The sequence below is a fragment of the Echinops telfairi genome, unplaced genomic scaffold (assembly GCF_000313985.2).
Source record: "Echinops telfairi isolate 266 unplaced genomic scaffold, ASM31398v2 ScPeMD7_19;HRSCAF=73, whole genome shotgun sequence".
Lineage (NCBI taxonomy): Eukaryota > Metazoa > Chordata > Mammalia > Afrosoricida > Tenrecidae > Echinops > Echinops telfairi.
This window is the reverse complement of record NW_022103916.1, coordinates 6604819-6629523: the sequence shown is the minus strand read 5'-3', so window position 1 is coordinate 6629523 and position 24705 is coordinate 6604819. Positions and strand designations below refer to the sequence as shown.

Below are 24705 nucleotides of genomic sequence, written 5' to 3'. Positions count from 1 at the left end.
CCCTCCCTTCCTCCTCCACTTCTCTCTCTCTCTCTCATTGGGTTTGCTTCTCTAAAGAACCCAGCCTAAGCCATTTTGTGAGAAAGCAGCTTAACTGGCTGGGTCAGGTGAAAGCTAGTCTGCATACACAGGAATGCACAGACTATAACGGAAAACCTGTATTGGGTTTGAGAATCTTCAGCATTATCCCATAACAACTTAAGCGTGAAGCCAAAATACCAAATCCACTTACCATATATACTCGTGTATTAACCGAGTTTTTCAGCACGTTTTTTATGCAGTTTTTGTGGTAAAATTAGGTGACTTGGCTGATATTCAGGTCAGCTTATACTCGAGTATATACGGTACCTAAATCTTACAAATTGCTGCTGCTAAAACTTGGTGATATAGGATTCTATACTCAAAGCTTTTTTAAGACTTGCAGGTCAGGAGAAATCAGTCAGAGGTCAGATTTAAAGTATTTCTTTTAAACAGAATGCACTAAAGAAAATCTTTAAGAAGATATTTTAAAAGGCATTAAAGAAGATCTCAGAAATATGTTGACACGACTTTTAGACCCTCTTTTAAAGCTGAATTTCTTCAACCATGGAACTCGAGTCAGCAAAAACTTTATAAAGGGCGCAGAAAGTAAATTGTGGCTTTGATATGATCTCTATCTCAACTCCTTACAGTGCTGCTGTCACTGCAGCGTGAAGGCAGCCAAGACAGTATGTAAACAAATGAACATGGTCTATTCTAATAAGATTTTATTTACAAAAGCAGATGATGGGCTAGATCGGGCCTAGTTGGCCAACACCAGTCTAAATGAAGCTGGAGAAGAAAGATACAGGGGGTGCAGGGAATACGATAATTTCCTTCTACAGAGAGATACTAGTAAAAAGAAATAGAAATAAAAAAACACAAGATGAGCTCAGCCAGTTAATCTTTTTATTTTTAAAAAAGAAAAAGCTTTGAGGGAAAAATAGTTAGATATCAGTAAAGTGCAGGAAACCGCATGGATAGCTTTCACAATATCAATCTAAACATATACACAAAGGCAAATATTAAGTAAAACGATAGGGAAAGATACCACGCTGGGGGCCTAACTGCAGTTTTCCTTATTGCACAGCACAGTTATAGATAACTCCAGATTTTCACAGTTTAAGCACACTGTTTTTTAAAACCACTGTTAGTTCCTGTTGAATGGAGAGAACAAAGTTCGCCCCATTTATTTTATGCACACACTATAGAAAGTTCCCCAGAAGATCACATCACCCCATGTTAAATCCATCCAATTCTATTTTTAGAAATGGCTTTTTAGCTGCTCCATGAATCCTGGTGGGCTTTCCCCTTACTTCATAATTGTAATAGATATAGCAAAATGTCCTAAGTGAGAAATACAAGATGTACTTTCTGTATAAATAAATAAATAAATAAACACGACAACTTCGGAGGAGCTGACCCTAATTTGAATGGTTTCAGAGAAAGGCCACCCACGTGCATAGACATGACCTTCAACACAACTGAACATCATTCCTCTACCTCTCCAAATAGAATAATTATACCAAAAGTCATCTTGCAAACATCTGTGCCGTTAGACTACCACCGAGGACCACTTGGGTCCTTCGTCTTGGTAAGTGCTTTTGAGAGCAGCTGTTGAATTCTTCATGCTTACAAGTCCTTTTCTGAGCTCCTCCAACATGTACAGGTCCAGGTCATTTTCCACTGGCTGAGAGTCGATTTTATTTTGATGTTTGGCAATTCTGTTATTTTGTTTGAAAGTAGCCATTAAAATGAGACAGTGATCCCCCCTGTGTGCACTCGTGTCTCTTCAGACCCTTACAGAAGGTGCCAGAGCATCCTCCCTGCCTTCCTTCTATGGGAGTTTTCTGTCTGCTTGGGTAGCAGAAAACTGGCTGCCTATTTATTCCATCTGGGTCACTCTGCTTATAAAAATAAAAGTAACATCAAAAGCTTTGGTTTTTCTCTTTACACTATTGACTAACATGGAGTGAAAAAATAAGATGTGTTTGCTAAATAAAATCTGTCTGTGAAAATTGACACTGGGAAAAATGGTTTATTTCTATATCTTATTTCAAAAGATTGTCCCCCCCAAATCTAGATTTATTACTAGTTAGATATTAGTTTTGGTTCCTAAAGTATTTCACTCAATAATTATTCTTATTAGATTTTAGAAAAGAGGAAGTTGTTTTCAAGTATCGAAGTGTTAAAGCAACAGTCAGATGGGTCCTTTTTAAAAATATAACTCTTGGCTTCCAGATACCTTCAATTTACTATATTAGATACTGGCAAGCCAGACTCTTATTCTACAAACAACATAAAAGATCAGAACTAATTTAATCTAATGTATTTCCCAGAATGACTTCTGTAGTATCTATGAATCAACATCCAAAAGCAGATGTGAAACTTGTCAAGTCCCCCACTTCTGGAATGGAATAAGAAGTCATACTTATTAAAATAGCAAGCTGCTTTTCCAATAGCCCACCTAATTCCTGATCACGTTTTACAACAGATCGTCAGATCAACTTTCTGACATACCTTTTAGAATTCACAGTGGGGAGCAAGATAGGCTTCCAAGCGGGTGATTTTTACCTTTGAGGCGTAACTTAATTGCTCCACCATTGGCCTTTCCTACGGTGAACCAGTGGTGTTTCTAGAGTTGGAAAACACTTGTTCACACTGAGTGTCTGACAAGAGTACATTAGCTTCCACTGAGGACAAAGAAGAGGTATGATGGGGGGAAGATAGCACACAGAACAGACCGGGACTTTCAATGCAATTGCAAGTCTTTGTCCTAGTTGAAATATGCGTGGGTAGCTGAGAGGACACTTTTCACATTGTTTAAAGAGATGTCATTTGTCAGACAAAGGGCATTCTAAGGTGGACAGAACACAGCCTAAAGAGCTCCCTTGCTGTTTGCATGATGAAATATTTGATGTCACAGTGTGACTTTTGGCTTCAGGGCATTCGTGCTGATTTGTCTCAGCACATTGGTAAGCACACTGGCTAGTCAAACTCCCTTTAGTTATAGATGCCTAGAAGAAATGCTGCCTTATATAAATTCCAAATTTCCTTCTCTAAAAGAAGTTTAGGTTCCCTTATCATCCCCCCCAAAGAGTATTACTTTGGGCATTCCCTCGGTCCGTGCTATTCAACAGTCTTCCTAGTTACTCCCTTCTGATGCCGATACCACCATGTGGCAGCAACGCAGTCCCAGCCTCCCCCTGGACACGGGACCTCTTCCCTGGAGCAAATGGGCCCGTCCTTTATTCGGAGGAAATCCAACACGGATTTAAACATGGGGATCTGTGGGGTCTGAAGAAGAACTCTGACTACAAGGGGACGATTTATTTGATTCCAGATTAAACTGAAAATCGAGCTTCCTAGAAATCTTCATGGTATTTATTAGTTAGTAGCCCAGTTAAGACAAAAAACCCAAACAAACCCTTTTTTCCACAATGAGGACAGGTTGTAAATTTATATATATATATATAAATCACCCTTCTTTCTCTTTAATGTGAGGTTTTTAAACCGTGATTTTTTTAGTTGCACTTTATGGAGGATTTTCTTCAAAGCGTCCCTATTATTGACCAAGACAGTTTGTTTCACATGACAATTGTTTTAAAGCCCTAACTAACTAAGCCTTTCCTTTAAATAAGGCTCCAGAGCCCACTGCAAGCTCTCTACCAAAGGCTCTCAACTCTGCCTTCCCATTACACTCTTCTGAGATTCTCCAACCAAATATGGATGCCCAGATCCCAACCCAAACTCACTATAATCAGAAATGCTGGCAGCATACCATTGCTTGGTATTGAGGGTGGGTGGGTGGCGGGAAGTGGCCAGAGTTGAGAACCTCTGTTCTAGAGCATTAAAGATTTGAAAATCGCCTGCTATCCTCCCCTTTCCCCCACTCAGAACAAATATGTCTATAGAGTGACTTTTTTATTAGCTCAGAAGAGGAACTTTGCTTAGTGGAAGGTACCATTAACCATCCGTTTCTATCTGATTTTATGCAAGACTGGTAGCAGGGAGTTTGTTTTGAATTAAATGGTTTCTGGGATTCATGGTTTTCTACTCGTCTCCAACTTAAACATCATGCTTCTAGATGAAGACTTTGGATGAATGGATTTATCTTCTCAGGACTTCTTAAAAGGTCAGGATCATTCCTCACATTTTACCAACAGAAAATAAAATGATTGGTCAAGATTCCTTCCTCTTATCCAGTGCATAGAAACCTAGCCACTGCCAAGGAGCCAGTTCTGCTTCCTAGCAACCCCGTCGAGCAGTGTAGAACTGACCCTTTGGGATTCCCCAGGCTTCTAAATCTTTAGAGGAGCAGAGTCTCATCTTTCTCGCACAGAGCAACTGTTAACTGCAGTTAGCACCTTCAACGAGTAACCAATGACGCCATGGGGTTCCTCCTACTGAATAAAAGGCCCAATCAAGCAACTACAAGCCCAGCCTACATAGATGTATGGCTCAGAATAAAATGTTTGGCAGTCCATGAGACCTAAAGGAGGTAAAAACAATAATGTAAGGATTGATCGAAGATTAGGATTGATCGAAAATAACTCAGTGTTATTTTTCCTTTTTATGAAGGTAATTTCTTATAATTTGCTGTAAGTTTCTTAGGAAACCCAAATGACAATGAACCCTTGAGGTTAGTGGAAAGAGGATGCACCTGCCTGGTTGGCTCTTTTCGAGAACCAGCATCAGCTTCTTCATTCTGAGATTCATAAAAATACGCAACATATGAGATAAGCAAGCCTTTACAAAGAATCCACCCAAGAACCAACTACTCCATCAAGAGAAAGAAAAAAAAGAAAGATCTTACTTTTTAAGTTTATAGAGAATAACTGGTCTTGACTAAGATAACTCTACTAAATAAAAGACCTGCCCAGCATACATCCCCCCGGCCTCCAGTCTTCTGTTAACTCTGGCAGCTGCTGTGTGCAGCCTGAAACCCATTGCTAGTGAAACGATCCCAGTCCGTCAAACTCACAGACTTTCCGAGCCTGTGATACTTACAGAAGCAGATCACCAGATCGTTTCCATTGGGGAGAAGCTGGTGGGTCCAGACCACCAGCCTTTCAGTCAACCACTGTGCCACCAGAACTCCTGTCTGCAGGCTGAGACCACACCCTAATCAATTCTCTCCCAGGCACTCTCTAAGAAAGCCATTTCCCTGGCTGGACATCACAGGCCTTCTTAAGTCCTTCATTAGGCCTCATGAAGTTAGGCTGTTTAACTGTTTTCAAATTTACAAAGCCCAAGAGCAGGCGTCCTCAAACTGTGGCCCGCGGGCCACATGCGGCCCGCTGAGGACATTTATCCGGCCTGCTGGGTGCTTTTGCCCCGTTTTGTTTTTCACTTCAAAATAAGATATGTGCAGTGTGCATACAAATTTGTTCATAGTTTCTTTTAAAAAAACTATAGCCCGGCCCTCCAACGGGTCGGAGGGACAGTGAACAGGCCCCCTGTTTAAAAAGTTTGAGGACCCCCGCCCAAGACGATCATAAAATTTAAAAAATGGACTTTTTTGCAGATAGACAGGAAATGGGAGGCAGCCTGATAGAAAAGTCATTCAATTATATTGAAGTATATGAAATTTCCGTTTCTGTTTTCAAAACTGATTGGGCATCAACACTCTTCTACAGCCAAGCCCAATGAATCTTTCTTGGTTCACATAAAGCCATACAGTGTAAAGCAATATCTTATTAAAAATGAGTTAGGAGGATTAAATGTCTGATTTCATCATGGGTGTATTTGATTGGTACACTATTTTGTCTAATAATAATAGTAAGAAAACAATGATCACATGTTCTGAGAGCATTTTTTTTCATTGGGTGGCCAAATGTGATCGCACTAATGCATACAGGTATGGGGAGAAACCCCACCTTTCCCCACAATTCTCAGTAGTTCACCTGCTACAGGTAAAGACAGGTATTCTAGCTTATCCTGAAATAACTCAAACTAAAATTCAATAAATGAATTGCACTTCACCCACCCATTAAGCTGATGCAGCCTCCCCAGATACCCAGCACATTAAGCTTCTCAATATGGCACTCAGTGGCGTGAAGACACCTGGATTCTTAAAGAGTGTTTTCATCTCAGGGTACCCCTCCCCCTAACTGGTGGCATATTGAACTTTCCATGGACTCCCCTGATTCCTCAGGCAGCCACTGAAGTCGAATTCATCAGCTCAAAGTTTAGACTTCTATCCAATCTTCAGAACACTACCTTGCATTCTCTTTGCAGTTATGGATTTATTTGTTTGCTGTGAGAGCTCTTTCCGTTAATATAAGCCTGTACTTCTTGGGTTGAATAAGGCATCCCATAATTTTAGTGTAATTTCTAAATCCACAGTGGAGATCTGTCCTATTAAAAATTTGTCCTGTCCTATCCTAGGGGCCAAATTTAGACCTGAAAGTGTCACTTCCTCTGATGGCTCTCAAGGGTCAGATTCTTTTTGCAGTGTTATCATCAGCGGTTATTGTCCAAATACGTTCTGGCCTCAGATTCATTTTTAAAAATCAACAGCGTAATCCTTTTGCCTTTAGTTTTAAACATTTCAGTAACTACTTCTCTGTGGAGATTTCCAGAGAACGAACCACAAAGATTTCACCCATGTTGAAATGGTCACGGATAAGATTTTCCAGTTTTAGTCCAGCGGGAACAGAGCCGGCCTGACAGCCAGGAGGACTGATGCCAGGTTGCAGTCCTACAGCCTTTGTCTCTCGAGCCTCGCGCAAGTTGTCCCATGTTTAACACCAGTTTCCCCCCCTCCTTGGAGGCGCAACCTCAATTGCTTTCCTTTGTGATTTTTCTCCTAGCCTGTTCTCCCCTAACTTCCCCTTCTACAGCCCCAGCTAGACTGGCGCTGCCTTGTATTAACATGAAGCCTCTCCTGGGAGGAATTCACAACACCTGCCTCACCTCCTTCAGATACTGCAGGTGAATGCATTAAGAGATTGTTACAGCATGCTTTGTGTCGGTTTGTTTAACTCAAATTGCATACTACTATGTGAAAAAGTGAGAATAGGGTGGCATTTGTCTTGATTTAGAAACACTGGAGCCCCACCGTTTCCTTCTGGGTTAAATTGTAAAGGTTAAGATTATCTTCAGACCCCATTCAAATAGAAGCATTAGTTCAGTTCCGTCAAGACCCCACCTCAAACAACACTGGGCCCTGTGGCCATCCTCACCCACCGGTGGGCCTACCCCATTGCTTCAGAGGCGGGGGGAAAGTCATGCATTATCTTCCAGAGGAAACACTAAGCGGGTGCCCCGGCTGGGAATCTTCTGCTCCTCCATTCCCAGGTCTCGTTCCAGCACTTCCTCGGAGCTGCTCTTGGTTCTGCGGCTGCCCTCAAGGCTCCTAGAGGTTGTGTGGGAGCCTGAGGAGCCATTCGCAGTCACTGTGCTGTCCCCGTAGGTCAGAGTGAGGTCGCCTTCAGTCAGGATGAAATCGGAGTCTTCCTCTCGCAGTGGCTCTTGGTTCTGAAAAGGGCAACCAACAAAACAAATGGGAGACTGCTGCTATATGCCAGAGCCAACCCCAGCCCCAGCCTCTCATCTGAAAACTGGAGTTTGATCACAAACGGCTGCCGTGATAACTGGATATAAACCACAGGCCGCCATGCGGTGTAAACCACTGTTGCTTGAACTAGAAGTTCGAATACCGAAGAGCAGTTCTGATTTCAAATGTGTCACAGAGTGGCTTTAGGGACTGAAAGATAAAAGGGAAGCCAGACTGGTTTTTCTGGTTCCCAAACCAAAAAGTCTGGACAGGCTAAGGCTGCGCTCTCTCCTTTGGGCAGGTATCCTGAGTGGGTCCACTCCCTACATAAACCATCCTCCAAACCCAAAATTTGCTATCGAGTTGATGCTGACTCACGGGGACCCTATAGGACAGGGTAGAACTGCCTCTGTGAATTTCCAAGACTGTAACTCTTTATGGGAGTAGAATTCCCCATCTTTCTCCCAAACCATCCTCAACCCCCTCCCCTTATTTACATTTGAACTCGTCTTTGTCCTAGTTGGCAACTTGGGGAGAACAAACGAACATTTACGAATAAGATATCCTTCCAATTTTCCCTGTCTGATTCTCACAGAAAATACCCCTTCTGAAATTAGGGGATGCGTGTTGGGCTGCGAATTGCAAGGTCAGTGGTTTGGCTCCAATCCACTGGCCACTCTGTGGGAGAAAGACAAGGCTGTCTGTTCGCGTACAGCTCTCCAGTCTCTGGCCCCCTCTGCAGGGGCGCTATGTGGCAGAGCGGACCCAGGCTTGGTGTTGGTTCTCCCAGAACCAAAGCCTGAAGGGAAGTCGTCACCTCTAAGTCCTCAGGGAGAGAACAGAGAGAAATGCATGTTAGTGAGCCATCGGTTTTCGGGAGCCCTGGTGGCATGGTGATTAAATGTTCGGCTCTGAACCAAAATGTTGAAGTGGCTGAATGCGCCAGGGGCTCGGCGAAGTGAAAGATGTTGCCATCTGCCTCCCTGAAGAGAACCAACCAACCCAGAGCCATTGCTGTTGAGGCGATTCCAATTCAGTGATGCCCTATGACAGCAGGACTGCCCCATGCGGCTTCCAGGGCTGGAAGTCGCCACGACAGCACGTTGTGACATATTTCTCCCATGGAGCAGCTGGTGGGTTTGAACCACTGACCTGTAGGGTAAGAGTGGGGCACTTTAACTACTGTGCCACCAGGACTCCACAACCATATTTCTCCCATGGAGCAGCTGGTGGGTTTGAACCACTGACCTTTAGGGTAAGAGTGGGGCACTTTAACTACTGTGCCCCCAGGACTCCACAACAGAACTATGTCAGATGTGGGATTCAAATGGATGCCTCCCCTTTAGAGATGAGAAACCTCACCCAGAGCAAGCAGAAGCTTGGGTCTGGTGCCTTAGGCCACGTGGCCAGCCAGACACTAGCTATGAAGATTACAGTCTCAGAAATCCAAGGGGCAGTTCCACTCTGCCCGCATGTATCACTATGAGTCAGATTTGACTTGACTGCAATGAGTCCGTTTTATTATATGCTGGTCAGGAACACCACATAAGCTCTCATTTGATTTTTAGCCCTCCCTGTGCTGGGGGCAAACACTCTTTCCACAAAAAAGGCAACCTGAGCTCAGGGGAAAAAAAGAAAATCAAAACTTGCTACCATCGAGTTGATTCCAACTCATAGTGACCCTATAGGACAGGGTAGACCTGCCCCTGTAGGTATCCAAGACTGAAACTCCTTATGAGAGTAGAAAGCATCATCTTTCTCTCACAAAGCCGTTGGTGGTTTCGAACTGCTGACCTTGTGGTTCACAGCCTGATGCATAACCCACTACGCCAGATAACCTATAAAATCTGTCTGAGGTTGTCTGGCTGATGGGAAGCATAGTTCAGGTCTATGCTGCTTCCCGATTAGTTTTACCAACGTAAAGGATGTGATAACTCGCTGCAACCGACAAAGGCCCGGCATGACCGCAGTACTGCACCAAGATAGAGAAAACGGAATCAGGCAGGAGGCCTAGTGATGTCATGGTTACACACTGGGCTACATACCAGCCCCATCATGGGAGAAAGATGAGGCTTTCTACTTCCTTAAAGAGTCACATTCTCGAAAATCCACAAGGGCAGTTCTACCCTGTCCTGCAGGGTCACTGTGAGTCGCTAGTGAGTTTTGTTGTTCTTTAGCAAAGTCTCAGTATTTTGGACGAAAAGACAGTGTGAGCAGATTTAGAAAATAACATGAGATCACACAGAACTTTCACTTCCAAAGGATTTAACAAACAAGACAAGGGGAGGTCCCATAGCCCTGTCAATCACTATGGAATTCTTGAATCGCAAACACATACTTTCAACATGCTACAGGTCAAACTGCTCTTTCCTCTTCTGTTTGCCTTCAGCCCATCAACTCTCACCCAAATCCTGTCTCCTTGACACGACAGGCCCGATGCAGTCCAGGATGCAGAACCCACTGCCCTGACACCCAAGGCGTGCCCCCAAGCTCACGGCCTGAGGTCACTAGCGGAGTCTCGCATGTCAATGCCTGGACTCCCCATCTCGATTATTAATTAGCTCCGGGCAGGGACCTTGGTGTCTTCTTGGCACCCTTCGTTAAGTTAATTGTGCTTAACTTGCTAAATGAATGTTTAACACACCAATCTAGGGAGGAGTTCATGTTTACCTCACTCCCTCCCTTTCCAACCCATCTCTGCGCACGCACTGGTGACAAGCACAGGCTGTGTTCTGCATTGTTTGCCAGTGATGTCGACTTCTCCCCAGTCCACACCATGGGCACAGTGTGGCTCCACTGAACCAGTGCTTTGGCAATTGGAACATGAAAACACGCGACTCCTTTGGCTTGCTGCCTCACATCCTCGCTGGAATGTGGCAGGGTGCAAATGAACAATTAAAGTAAAAGCCTGGACTCAGGCCAGCATGTAAAGGACAATTCTAGAACTCACTCCAAACTCCCCAAGTTCCCTCTTTTCCATCTGTTTTTTAGAAAGTCCTGAAATTCAATCTGCTGTGCCATAGTTTTCTTAATAACAAATGATGTCATGTGCCCATTTTCAGTTTCCAACTCGGGGTTGGGGGAGGGGTGGGTGTGATCCTTCTTTCCTGTTCTGGAACGTCTAATTTCTCATGTTCATACATGAGCTAAGTGATGTTTTGGTCCAGAGCCTTTGCCTCTCTTGACTCTCAATTTTCCAGGACACTATTCTAGCATGGATTTGGGGTCTGTCGCCATGTTTGGAGCCACAGAAGGGGAGAGAGGAGTACAGGAAAACTGCATATGATTTGCAAATGGTAATTCTGCAAAAGGAGAGAAGTTCCACCCCAATTTCATGGAGGAAACTCCAGGGAAATACATTCTCGTGTGGTTTTCTCTGATTCCTTACAGTGATAGGCCAGGCCAAATCCAGTGACAACAGAAACCAAATTTGATGTCGACCTATTCCACTTAAGAAAGTCACAAGTCCAGACAAATGGTATATAAGGCAGGGTCATTCTGAAACAAGGACATAGTAAAACACAGTGATGAGTGATTGCCAAATCAAAGTCTTACTGAGTGTCATAAGAAAATTATGAAGCCAACTCACACTCCCATGTCAGAAGACAGGATCAAGAGTTTTGCTAAACTAAAAGTCTGCATATGAGCACAACTACCCTTCCAGCAAAGGATGCTAGGAAAATGTAGTGAGATAACCCTGACCCCCCCTGCAAGCAAGAGTATGGTGAGAAGATGTGCATTTTACACAAGTCAAATTCAACCATCACCTGTCTGTCAGTGGGTTATACTGTAGTGGTGGCTTGTGTATTGCTGTGATCCTGAAAGCTATGCCACTGGTATGATTTCAAATATCAGCAGTTTTCAACAGAACTTCCAGATTAAGAGAGAATAGGAATAGAGGTCTGGTGATCTACTTCAGAAAATTAGCCCATGAAAACCGCCTGGATCACAAGAGAACATTTCCAATCCACTTGGACACATCAAGAAGAGGGATCAGTCACTAGAGGAAGAAAACATGTTTGGTGAAGTGAAGGAGCCAGGAGGAGGGGAAGCCTCAGTGAGATGGATTGGCACATAGAGCTATCATGATGGACTGAAAAATACGGGTGATTGTAAGAATGATGTAAAGTCTCTTGTATATGAGTTAAGCAGACAGCAGGTATCTATCAAATCCATGTAGTTTAGAGATGGTGGAAGTAGTGGACTCCTAGCTAGCTCCAACATAAGCTTGGTCAAATTAAAAAATGCCCCAGGGTGATGGGTAAGAGCCACACCAATGTGTCACACAGCCATGAGAACTGTACCATGACTAACCTCTACAAGGACTCCCTCTACCTCTCTCAACCTGGCTTCTTCAAGTACTGGCCATTTTAAAAAGCCTTTGCTCCCACCCTCAACAGCAGACCTCAAGCAGTGTGTCTGGAGCTGCCTTAGAACTTGGTCAGGACCCCGGCCCAAAGCAGAAGCAAGTTTGCTTGTAGTTCCAATCTTATGGAAAGGCCACAGATCAAATATTACTCCAGGCAGGAAACCATGAGTTGTTTCTCAAACTGGTGAGTTCAAACCGGTCTGTTGTTCAGTGCTGTCAAATTGGTTCCACCTCACAGCTACCCCATGTACAACGGAACAAAACCCTGTCCCGGTCCTGTGTCATCCTCACAATTATTGTTACTTTTGAGCCTACTCTTGCAGCCACTGTGTCAGTCAACCTCACTGAGGGTCTTCCTCTTTTTGGCTGACACTCTACCAAGCAGGATATCTTCCAGAGACTGGTCCCTCCTGATAACATGCCCAAAGTACATTGAGAAGAAGTCTTGCCATCCTGTCTTTTCAGAGGCATTCTGTGCACTTCATAGGGCAGCACTGAAGCTACAGCTCAGGGAGAGGGGCATTGCTGATCAGAGCACACAAGAGCAAACGAATAGGAAAGGAGAGGGAGTGGAACACATCCTGGCCCACCAAGCGCCAAGGCCCGTATTCCTGCTCAGAGCAGCCAGTGCACAGAGAGGACCATTGGGCTGGCCCCACCAGGAGACATGACATCCCTCACTGGCCCACAGTGCTACGAGGGACAACACTGGAGACAGAGTGCAGGAACTGTGCCTAATCTGACCCCATCACACCGGGGTGAAACACTGAAGGTGTGCAACAGAGCAGCAAGGGAAGCAAAGCAATGAAGTCCCCAGAGAATACCAAAAATAGACTTTGGGGCCAGAGCGTGGCACCCCATCAGACTCGACCGGAAAACACTCCTAAAGGTCAACAAACCGACTTGGAACTATTGGGGTTTTTTCGGTCTTTGTTTGTTTGTTTGTTTGTTTTCTTTTGTTGTTTTGTTTTGCTTTGTCTTGCTTTTGTGCTTATTACTGGCTCTACATGTATATCTAGATAATATAAGTGGGATAAACAATCTGGAGGAGAAAACAATGGGACAGCTGGTTCTGGAGGGACATAGAAAAGATGGGAGGCGGGGGAAAGGAAGAGGGGTGTCAACAAACCCAGTAGCAAGGGAACCACACGTGATCTAAAATCAATGGCGAGGAGGGCACAGGATGCCTGGTGGGTTTTGATCAAGGGCAATGTAAGCTGAGAGGAATTACTGAAACCCAAATGAAAGTCGAACATGATAGTGGGACAAGAGGAAAGTAAAAGAAAATAGAGGAAGGAACTAGGAGGCAAAGGATAATTATAGACATCCAAATACAGGTATGTACATATGTAAATATATTTTTATATAATGATAGGGAAATAGATCTATGTACTTATATTTATATGTTAAGTATTAAGGTAGTAGATGGACATTGGGTCTTGACTCAAGTACTCCATCAACGCAAGAACACTTTGTTCTAATAACCTGGCATTCTGTGATGCTCACCTTCCCAACACAGTCACTGAAGACAAATGTAGTGAAGAAAGCTGATGGTGCCCGGCTATCAAAAGATATATCCTGGGGTCTTAAATCCTTGGAGATAAACAAGCGGCCATCTAGCTAAGAAGCAACAAAGTCCACATGGAAGAAGCATACCAGCCTGTGTGATCAGGAGATGTTGATGGGATCAGGTAGCAGGCATCAAAGACCCAGAACAAAAAAAATCATATCAATGTGAATGAGTGGGAGACTCAAAGCCCATCTTTAGGCAATTGGACATCCCTTACAGAAGGGTCACAAGGAAGAGACAAGCCAGTCAGGGTACAGTGTAGCACCAATGAAACAGACAACTTTCCTCTAGTTTAATGCTTCCTTCCCCCCACTATCATGATCCAAATTCTACCTTACAAGTCCGCTAGACCAGAGCATGTACACTGCTACAGATAAGAGCTTGCAACACAAGGAATCCAGGACAGATAAACCTATCAGGACCAATAATGAGAGTAGCGATACCCAGAGGGGAAGGAGAAGGTGGGATGAGAAAGGAGGCGTGGGTGAAGGGAGACAGCGGATGGTGTAAGACATGGAAAAAAATGTATAAATTATCAAGGGCTCATGGGGTAAGGGGGGATGAGCTGATAAGGGCTCAAGTAGAAAGAAAATAAATGTGCTTGACACAATGGGCGTGTGTATGGATTGTGATAAGAGCTTTACAAGCTCCCAATAAAATGATTTTTTTATAAAAAAGAAGCATTCTGACTATACTTTTTCCAAGACAGATTTGTTTGTTCTTCTGAAAATCTATGGTATTTCAATATTCTCCAACTAGACAAGGAATCCCTAATTCATGAGCCAAGGAACTTTCACAAAAGTCCAATTCAAAAGCTTTAATAACATTTTAATACATTATGTCACTATTATAGAGAAATGAGGGAGGAAACCAAGCTATCTGCCACATAGGACAGAGTCCAGCTGTCCTGTGGGATTCTGAGGCTGTCGATCGTTATGGGATTCATCTTTCTCCTAAAGAGCAGCTTGTGTGAGAACCACCTGCCTTATGGTTAGGAGCCCAACATATAACCTACTATGCTACCAGAGACATGAAAAGTGACCCTTACTAGAATTTAGGAAGATGGAAGGCTTTAGGAATTCTTTAAAAGAGACTAGCACTAGAAGACAAGCATGTAAATGCAATGAAACAGGGCTTCCTCAGTGGGAACTTCATTAGTGGAAGAAGTAGCAATGCTAAGTCAGCACCCTTTGTCTCGGATGATAAAATACATGTCACTTAAGACAGACATCAAAACTGAACAAACTATTCAGAACTCAGAATAAGACAATTTTTATTCAGGAAGCTATTAGCAGGATGGGCAACTCTAAAATGAAGTTTGCAGCTTTCTGGCACAGGTAGCAACTAGCACTATGCTGAAGCTGATAGATATTAAGTTACATTTTGAAAACTTACCACATGTATTAAAGATTACTTTTAATAACAGAAATTCAAGGAAGGAGCTGGGGGTGCTGGAAGGCTCAACTAACTTTAAGAAGATGTTAATGCTGGTCCCCATTCTATTTGGGCATAACTCCATTTTCACCAAGCAAACCTTGCTCTCCACAGCAGCCCAGTGGTGCTTGCATGTGTAAAGTTCTGTGACTCCCCACCAGGCTGTTGCAACTGGTGACTTGGCAGTTATCATCTAGGAGAAAGCACATGCCACTCACGAAGCTGAAAGCTCAGATCTTAGGTGCTCAGATGTGGCTGCCCTCAGCATTTCAGACAGCCCACTACTCCCAGTGCCCCTTCCCAGCTGATACCCACCCTTTTGTACCACTTTCGAACGCAGAACCGTTATGAACTCTTCCACCCAAAATAAGAACTGGCTCACTTCTGTGCAGCCCTTCTCTCTCGAATCTGGGCTTTGCACTCTGCTTTCTTATCACTAAACTTCACGTTAGTTTCTAATTACCAAAAGATTGGCATGAGGGTCCAAGTACTGTCAATTATTAATTGTGAGACCATATTAATCACAAGATGCATAAGATAGTAGAAGAGAGATGGTCCTTCCGTATTTGCTCTTTGCTCTTCTTGCTCCCTGCCCTTTAACCTGGAACACTAGTCAGTCCTAGTGCTAAAAACTTCCACGAATGTGGTTATTCCTTTTATACTGTGCCAAGTCTATTTCTAGAGACTGAACATTTAAATCAAGAGCTAACCACATTAACATAAATAATTTATAAAAATCATCCTCACACTTATGAATTGCTTCTGTATTTCACAGTGTAATCTTACATACCTTAATGTTCACTACTAGGCCTATTTTACGGATTTAAAAAAATTGAGTCTCAGTGCATTTAAATATGGCCTGTCGGAGATTAGGTTAAAACTACTTGTTCTGATTCCAAATCAATTGTTCATCTGATGTTGGAGAGCACTGGAAATCTGGTTTAAAAGGTTTCTCTATTACTGTGCAAAATATATAAACATAGTAGATTTGCTATTTCTAATCATTTTATTAGAGAAGAAAAATGTGCGGATTTAGAGGTATGAGTGCAACCTTCTTAAATAAGGAATTATCTGGTATAGCAATTAGAGATGCAACTTGGTATACTGTACTTACGTTATACACCTGGGGACTCGTCAGACATCGAGCCAGCAAGCCACACCAGGCTGGGAGAGTGGTAGTTAATGGGGGGCCACTGTGTGTGAGGATGGGCTTCAAATAACTTTTAAAAGGAATTAAGGAAAAAGACCTGGGAAGGAAACACATACCCAACAAATTGTGTTTTTAAAAATCAGAGTAAATTATCCAACATACTCTCTCCATAAGAAAAAACAAAAACAGAAAACTTCTTTCCCCTATTTTAGCAGGACAATACAGACAAATATTTCTAAGGGCAATCTGAAACAGTTTGAACCCAAGATTTAAAAATGTCCCATCAGTTTTAAATGTGAACTGTAAAATCGCAAGTTGATGATTTCTAATTTTCAATTGAAAAAGAATAGTTGATTAATTAGAACATTCCTTTTCCTTCTATGGTTATATTGAATCAAAGTTTTTCTTTCAAATCAGTATTCCTGATTTTGACCCACAACCAATTCACAGAAGATAGTGTGCCCAGAGGTGAAGATGTTCCAGCTCCTGTGTCCTCTCTGGCCCTTGTTCTCAGTCAAGTATTCCCATGAAAGCATACTACCCAGAGTGTACACAGTGGAACTGGATCACAGACCTCTCCGTGTTCCGGTAATGAAGTACTCAGAAACAGATTGCCACAGCCTAACCCACCGGTGGTTCCGAATAAGAAAAATGTGACCACCTATTTCCATAAAGATTTGTAGCCTCGGAAACCATATGGGGCAGTTCCGTTCTGTCCTCCTGAGTGGCCATGAGTCAGCATTGACTGTACCATGATGGGTTTGTTCATTTGTGTTGCCTTTCGACATATGGGCTGCATAAGTCTTTGTTGCTGGGGCTGCCCTGGGAGCTGTGGTCTGATGTTTAGCAGTGTACCTGGTCTCTCCCCATAGTGGCAGTAGTCAAAGTTGTCTTCCAGCGTGCTAAATGCTGCTGCAGCTGGGGGAAGTGGAGTGGGGACAAAAAGCATCCTTGGTTGAAAAAAAAAAAGCTGTTCTAATATGAAGATCAACTGAATTGTGGAAAGCTCAGGGTGAGCCTGTGAATATGTGTGCTGCCAATTGCACAGCTACACTGTGACAGAGCTGGGACAATTCCTGAGTACCCTAGCCTAAGTAATATGGCAAAGGTGGAGATATTTAATGATAAGAGCGGTCACATGACTTCAGAGGAAGCTGAGATAGCCATTAGAGTACCCAAGAAGGTAATTGTTTCAAATACCACCACTTCCCGTCTTCATTCTAAGAACAAGAGGAAAGCTTTATTTGCAGAAGGTGGTGAGAAGGAGACACTGGGCTAAATTCTGAGTTGGGAATTGCTCAACAAAACCAGAGAGCTTTACAAATGGAATCAGCTGCCCTCTGGCTCCTGTCCTTCAACCACACCTCCAGCCTGGGCGCATTTGGCAACAGCGCCTACAGGCCCTCCCAGCCAGCTTGTGTCTTTAGCTCAGAAGATGGCCTAAGCTTGGATTTGTAGAACGATTGATGCTAGAGTCCCAGGGGGAACCCAAAAGGCTACTTTTCAGTTCTTGCCTCAAGCAGCTGAGCAACTTCTCCATATAGAAGCTCTCTAAAAGCTTCTCTTAAAGAAATAAATAGATGAGTGGGTACCGTATATGTGTATGTTGTGTGTATTAATATCTGTCTACCTATCTCTATCAGTATTTTAATATATATATGCAAGTTGATGGAAGGGCATAAAACATCAAGTCTCTCTCTCACACCCCAGTTGCCCTGGTAATTACCATAACAACTTAATATATTTTCTCCTATTGCTTAATTTATCAACTTTTGTCAGAGACTTTCAGTTCTTTCCTGAGGGATGGAAAATTTTACTCATTAGCCCTCACTACTGCCTCTTTTTTTTCCCAAACAAATCTATTCTTTTCCAATTATTATGGAAGCCATCCTCTCTGCTTTTTCAATTAAGCCTACATGTTAGAAACCAATAAGTAACATCTGCAATAATGTTGACCAATATATAAGCCTTCATTGTAGGGCCAAGCAGAGTGGATAGAGTAATACTTAAAAAAATTAAAAATACAATTTCATTTAAACTTTGGTCAAAGGCGAATCTCTAGGTATCTTTCTGAAGAATGAATCTTCCTTTATTTATTTTTTTTAACTTTGTTCACTTCTAGATTATAAATCAGTTTCCTCAATACCGCCCCCTTAGTTGCATTTGGTTTTGTTACTTATTTTTGAACATTCAACTGTGGTCTGAGTGAAATTTTACAGGGAAACTTCATTTCCCATCCAATAACTTAAGAGACATTTGTTTTGTGACCTTAGTTACAATCCCTTGACAGTAACACCACTCTTCCCACATACTCTCTGGGTTCCTTGTTTCCATTTGCTCATCTTTCCTGCTCCGTTTTGCCTTCTCAGCTTGGCATTTGGGCAAAAACTGCCATTTTGGTCCTGTAGGTTGGTTACCTGTGGTGAGGAACAGGTTCGCTATGGGTGGTTTTGTTCCCCTACAGGCTTGTCTATTTTTCGGCTGAAAGGTGATCTCTGAGAGTGGGTTGACCTCCAGGTTTGAAAGTGTTTAAGGGTTTCATCTCATGGGTTCCAACAATCTCTGCCACAAGAATGAGTAAATCGAATTTTTTAATGAGTTCAAATGTTGTTCTGAATTTTTTCTCCCATTGTATCTAGTACCTTCTATTGGGATCTCAATCAGAGCAGTCAGTAGTGGTAGCTAGGTACCATCTAGTAGTTCTTCTGGTCTCAGGCTGGTGGGGGCTGTGGTCTTTTAATAATTAGTCTTTGGACTAATTATTAAAGTTTTTGCTTTTCTTCATTCTTCGTGGCTCTGGATGGGCACTCGTAAGTTTATTTTTTTAACTTTTTTATTATGAATTAAGTGAAGGTTTACATTTCAGATAATCAACTTTGTATTTAATAACTTAAACGATTTACCAATCCTCCTGCCATCATCAAAGATAATTTGGGTATGAAAACCTTTGTCTTGGGTTTTCCTTTATAACAAGGATCTCATGCAATATTTGTCCTTTTGTGCTCACAGGCTTTTCAGACTCCAATTGCTACTCATCAAAGGAAGGTAAAGAATATTGTCTTTGTGGACTAACTTATGTTGGTTGACCTAGTATTCCCCTGAGACTATGGTTCGAGTCCCTCAAGCCTAGTGATTCAGCCCCACAAAGTATTTTAGTTGTGGATTAAAAAGTTTAAATAATTTTGCCCCTGTATGCTTTACCATATTCATGAATATATCTGCATAAAATATAAATTCAGATGTAGAAGTATCCTGGCCTCGTTGTTTAAAAAAATCTATTCATATCCTCTGCCCTCTTTTTAATTGGATTATTTGTCTTTTTGTTATTGAGGGATTCAAGTTTTCTATAAATATTGGAGTTTAGTGCCTTTGGCAATACATCATTGCCAAAAATTGTTCCCCAGCCTGGAGATTCTCTTATTACTCTTCAGGTGAAATATTTTAATGCACATGAGTGTGTACGTTTTAGAAAGTGCCATTCAACCAGTTTCTCTTCTGCCATTTGTGTCTTTTTCCTTACATTTGCCAGTGTATTTATACCATGCCCCTAAGTTTGTCCTGATTTTTCCATTGATGATCTTTATAGTTCTAGGTTTTATATTTAGATCTTTGATCCTTCTTGAGTTTTTGCATATGGTATGAGAAATGTTAAAGAGACTAATTCTTCCCTGTTTAATGAGCTGTGATCCTTTGTTAAAGATCAACTGTCCATAAGTGAATGGATTTACTTCTGGGGTCTCAATTGTTTCATTGGCCTCCATGTGTGGTGTTGGTTTGTGTGGTCCTAGTACTAGGACCAGGCTCTTTTTACTACTATAGCTGTATATCAGATTTTGAGATCAGGAAGCGAGAAGCCTCCTACTTTGTTCTTGTTTAGCAGTGCCTATCCAGGTTTAGCAGTGCCTAAATAAGCAGTGCCTATCCAGGGCCTCTTTCATTTCCATATAAAAGTGGTGATTAGTTTTTCCATCTCTCTTAGAGAATGATGATGGAATCTGGATTTGGGATTGCATTATATCTGTAGATCACTTTGGGTAGTATTGACTTGTTTACAATGTTAAGTCTTCTTATCCATGAGTATGATATGTAGGTTGTCTCTTGGTTTCTTTCAGTAGTGTTTTATAGTTTTCTTTGTATAAGTCTTTTACACCCCTGGTGAGGTTTATTCCTAAGTATTACATCTTTTGGGTGGCTATTGTGAATGATATTGTTTCCCTGATTTCCTTCTCAGAGTTCTCTTTATTTGTGTAAAGGAATCTGGCTGACTTTTGTATACTTTGCCACTTTCCTAAATTCTTCTACTAGTTCTAGTAGCTTTCTTGCAGAAACTAGAATTTTCTATGTACAGGAACACATCACATGTAAATAGGGATAGTGTTATTTATAGTCTATCAAGTTGGATCCCTTTATTTCCCTTGCTAGCCTTATTGCTCTTGGTAGGACTTCCAGTACAAGACTGAATAAGAATGGTAATAAAGAACATCTCTGTCTGGTTCCTGTTCTCAAGAGAAATATTGTCTCTCTCCATTGAGAATAAAGTTGGCATTTGGTTCTGGGTATAAGGGTAAGTAATAAAATGTTGCTACTAGGGTTCCTATTCATACATGTACAGGTTTATTCTAAACAAAACATGTTTAAATGTGTTAGCTGCAGACAAGGTCTCTCAGTAATACACCTCTTAATTCCATTAGAGTGCCTTTAGAAGGGTTGGGGGGTGGGTGGGTGCTCAAACAAAAGAGTGGCTATCTGGGTGGAGCTTCTGGGCCAGTTAAATTTGAGGCAGACTTCATGAAGTGATCACCGAAGATATGGGTGCTATAGCAAAGTGTAGGGATGAAGTCAGATGGTTCCCAGCTGTCAGAAACAATAGTATCTAAGCATCTAAAGGCTTTCCTTAAAACATGCAGCCATCTAAGCCCTCATGAAAGAAACATACAAACTAGTGTGATCAAAGGATTATTAATAATAAAATCAACAATAAGAGAGGGGTTTGTATTAGAGCTTAAAATATGAGTGCTCAGTTTTCACACTATCGACAGTGAAAGCTCAAAATCTACTTGCTGAGTCTCCAAACAGATTGGGCCTCCATTGAATTCCCTCAGACCATAGACCAAGGATGTGAATAGTCTACTCCTCAGGCATAGGTGCACTAGAAAGTGGATTACTGCAGATATAATTAGGTTAAATTTAACACATTGTCAGTTGGTTTCCCTTTTGATTTATTTTTAATTTGTTCTAGTTTCTATTATCTTCTGCTTTTCCTTGGATTGAGGTCTTACTGTGTTTTATTTTGTTGTTGTTGGAGTTTTTGTCTGATTTTCTTTACATGAAATGCAGGATAGGTAAATCCAGAGAGACAATATCTAGATTCATGCTTCCTTAAGATTATGGCAGGGGAGGTTGTAGATTAGTGGGGTGCTAATAACAATGGGTACAAGAATGAAGAAAATGTTCTAAAATTGATTGTGCTGGTGATTGCAAGACTCTTTTCAATATATTTAAACCATTGTATTGTATAGTATGTGAATTATGTCCATAAAACTTAAAAAAGGTTCAAGGGAGATAAGTCAACTCAGAAAGTTATGGTGACTGTTTTGAGGTACTCCAAAGAGGTAATCTTAGATTTTCTCAAAGGACATAGGACAATCATGGAGGCTTATTATTTAGAAGTTTTAAAAGAAAATGGAAAACTGCATTGGTGAGAAAAAGGGCATCAAAATTGCACTAGGGAATTTTTTTTACATCATGACAATTCGCTTACTTACTTTTTAGAGTAGCAGGGGCAATCCCACGAGAATCTCATTGGGAAACCTTATGCCATCCAACCTACAACCCTGATCTTGTCCCTCCAGACTTCTTCTTTTCCCCCAAATCCAGAAGACCATGATTTGAATGAATCCTTCTACTCGTTGCTATGAAGTCAATGCTGACTCATAGCGACCCTACAGGACAGGGTAGAACTGATCCTGTGAATTCGAGACTTCACTGGAGTTGAAAGTCTTGTCTTTCTCCCATAGAGCAGCTGGTGGCTTTGAACTGCTGACTTTGCAGTTAGCAGTCCAACATGTAACCACTATGCCACCCCTCTAGAATGGAAAAATTGCCATTTTGACATGGTATCAACTGAAGTTCACAGAATTCTTCAGGGAAGGGTTAGAGAGATGGAAACACCACCTTTACAAGTGTATATTTCTAGATGTAGGCTGTGTTGATAAATAGTAGATTCACATTTTGATATTTTGGTTTAATAAAGGTTTCTATGGCTTTTTAGTAATACTTTTAGACTTATCCCTGCATATACCCTTAAACATGTTGAGAAGCTTCCCGTCTCTTCGGGTTTTCCTCAGGCTTTTACTAGGAAAGTGGGTTGGATTTTATCAAGTGCCTTTTCTGCATCAATTGATAGGATCATGTGGTTCTTCTCCCTTGTTTTGACTAGGTAGTGGATTAGGCTGATTTATTTTTTTAGATTGAACCATCCATGTGTGCCTGGTATAAATATCATTTAGTCATTATTTGACATGCTGTGGGATCCTCTTGGTAGTGATATTGTTGAGAATTTTTGCAACTATATACATGAGAGAGTGCTTTCGATTTTTCTTTTATCCTGTTGACTCCACCAGCAGAAATTATTCTCTTCATATGGAATACTTGCCCAAGCCCTACTTCTTTTTCTGATCACAGAATGGTTCATTGTATAATGCTCACTAATTCGCCTCCCAAGTCACATTTCTTCTATACACAAAGCTCTGAAGATCCACACGAGTCAACCAGGCTGTGGGTTTACTCCTCTATTGATCAGAAAATACTCCTCTTGGCCAGAGTGATGCCCAATAGGATTATTGTAGTTGAGTATGTTATACGTGCATGCCCCAGTTGGTACAGTTGTACCAAGCACACATCTTCCTCACTCATCAGACATCATTCTATTTCAACTGAAGAATTTAATCATCAATGTTTCTTGCATATTTTAATTAAAAGGATACTTGTGGTCAAAACTGTACCACAGCCTGAATATCCACGCACTCTCCTGCTTTGTCCGGTTTCCTCTGGCAGAATCTGGACCATCCTAGGAACAAACAAGAGGGCAAATGTTTAGTTGCAGAAAAGGTCCCTGGAAGAAAAGGGCAATGTTCTTTTGAACCGTAACTTTTATATACCAACAAAGTTTCCAAGATAAATTGAGGGATAATTTAGTAGAAATTGAACAAACTCAAAATGCAGGCACATTAACCCTTAAAGTTAGAAGGTTTGGTCATATTAGTGGGTAAAACTGATTCAATGCAGCACAAAATGCAAACTTTCCTTTTATATTCTATTGTCATTTTTCTCAAAGTAACTTTCATCAGATTATCCAAAAATAGTGTAGAACTTAATCTGCCCACATTTATTTATAGAGAAATTAAAGCAAGCTTCCATGAAACTGACTTTCTAGACCCTCCAGAGGTTGCCATAGAGAAGCCATGCCTTGTTGAGTTGCCTGACAAGCCAGACAAAAGTTCTCCAAGGTCCTTACACAGGCACCTACTTTGTGTTACACGGCACACTCGTTTGTTTCCCTATCAACTTTAATAAGGTCGAGTCAGTGGGCAGAAAACAGAGCCAGAGCCATTTTATCTACTCTCAGGTAGCAAGCTCCTTACTATTGTTTTCATACCTTTCTAATAAAAACAAAATCCCCATCGTTTAATTTCAAAAACAACCTGCAAAACAAGCATTCATTCAAGGTTTAGGAAATGTGTTTGTGCAAGTAGTAGAAATGACGAAATCAATACAAAAATTGGAATGGCTGTAGAAATTTGAGGGGTGGTATGGTGGATGATACGTTAACTGCAAGGTCAGTAGTTTGAATTCACCAGATGCTCCCAGGGGGCAAGATGAGGCTTTCTGCTCATATAGCGATTTATATCTAGGAAACTCAAAGGAACCATTCTACACTGTCCTTTAGAGTTGCTGCGAGGCAGCAGCGACTTGATTGATGGCGGTGGAGTTTTAAGGAGGCCTGGTGGCACAGTGGTTCTGCTGAGAACTAAAAGGATGTTGACTGAAAACTACCAGCAGCTCTGTGGGAGAAAGATGAGGCAGTCCACTTCCACAGAGGTGGCAGCCTCGGAAATCCTGTGGGGCAGCTCTCCTCTGTCCTATAAGGTCACTATGAGTCGAAATCGACTCAGCGCCAAGCATTTGGGTTTGTGGTTTCACGGAGTTTGCTGGATGACAAGTTCTGAAAGTCCAGATTGCTTATGAGGCACAAACATTCCTATCATCACTATCTTTAATATTTCAGGGAGAGGCACCTCTGTATAAGGAACAATGACAATAACCAATAAAAGTTGAACTACAATGACATGTAGTCATTGTGCTAAATTATAGGGGGGCTAATTCCCACACTGTACTACTGATGATACAGAGCAGTTGGATGGGAGAAAAGAGTAATCAAAAAGCTTCAGGAGGATAGACTCAGAAAGAAGTAGAGGGAGAGACATTAGCAAGCAATTTATTTAAATTCCCTTAGTTTCCAACAGCAAAAATTATTTTTAAAACTGATTCCCCATGGTATTTGAGGAATGTTTGGTCATGAACATGAAAATGGCTGAGTTAAACTGGGTCCTTCTGGGGAAGTATAAACACAGAGAGACCCAAGAAAAACTTAACATTTTAAA

General features: G+C 41.8%; 1 protein-coding gene across 1 annotated transcript in view; it reads right to left on the bottom strand.

The window, feature by feature from the left end:
- Nucleotides 1-6251: 6251 nt before the first annotated feature.
- Nucleotides 6252-24705, bottom strand: part of SLC9A7 (solute carrier family 9 member A7) — a 193227-nt gene continuing 174773 nt past the window's right edge. Inside the window, exons 16-18 of the mRNA XM_004713195.2 lie at nt 23029-23111; nt 16007-16112; nt 6252-7500 (exon numbers count right to left, since the gene is read on the bottom strand). Of these exons, the coding sequence (XP_004713252.2) occupies nt 7249-7500; nt 16007-16112; nt 23029-23111 (441 nt within the window). The 3' untranslated portion in view covers nt 6252-7248. The remainder of the gene's footprint in view (nt 7501-16006; nt 16113-23028; nt 23112-24705) is intronic.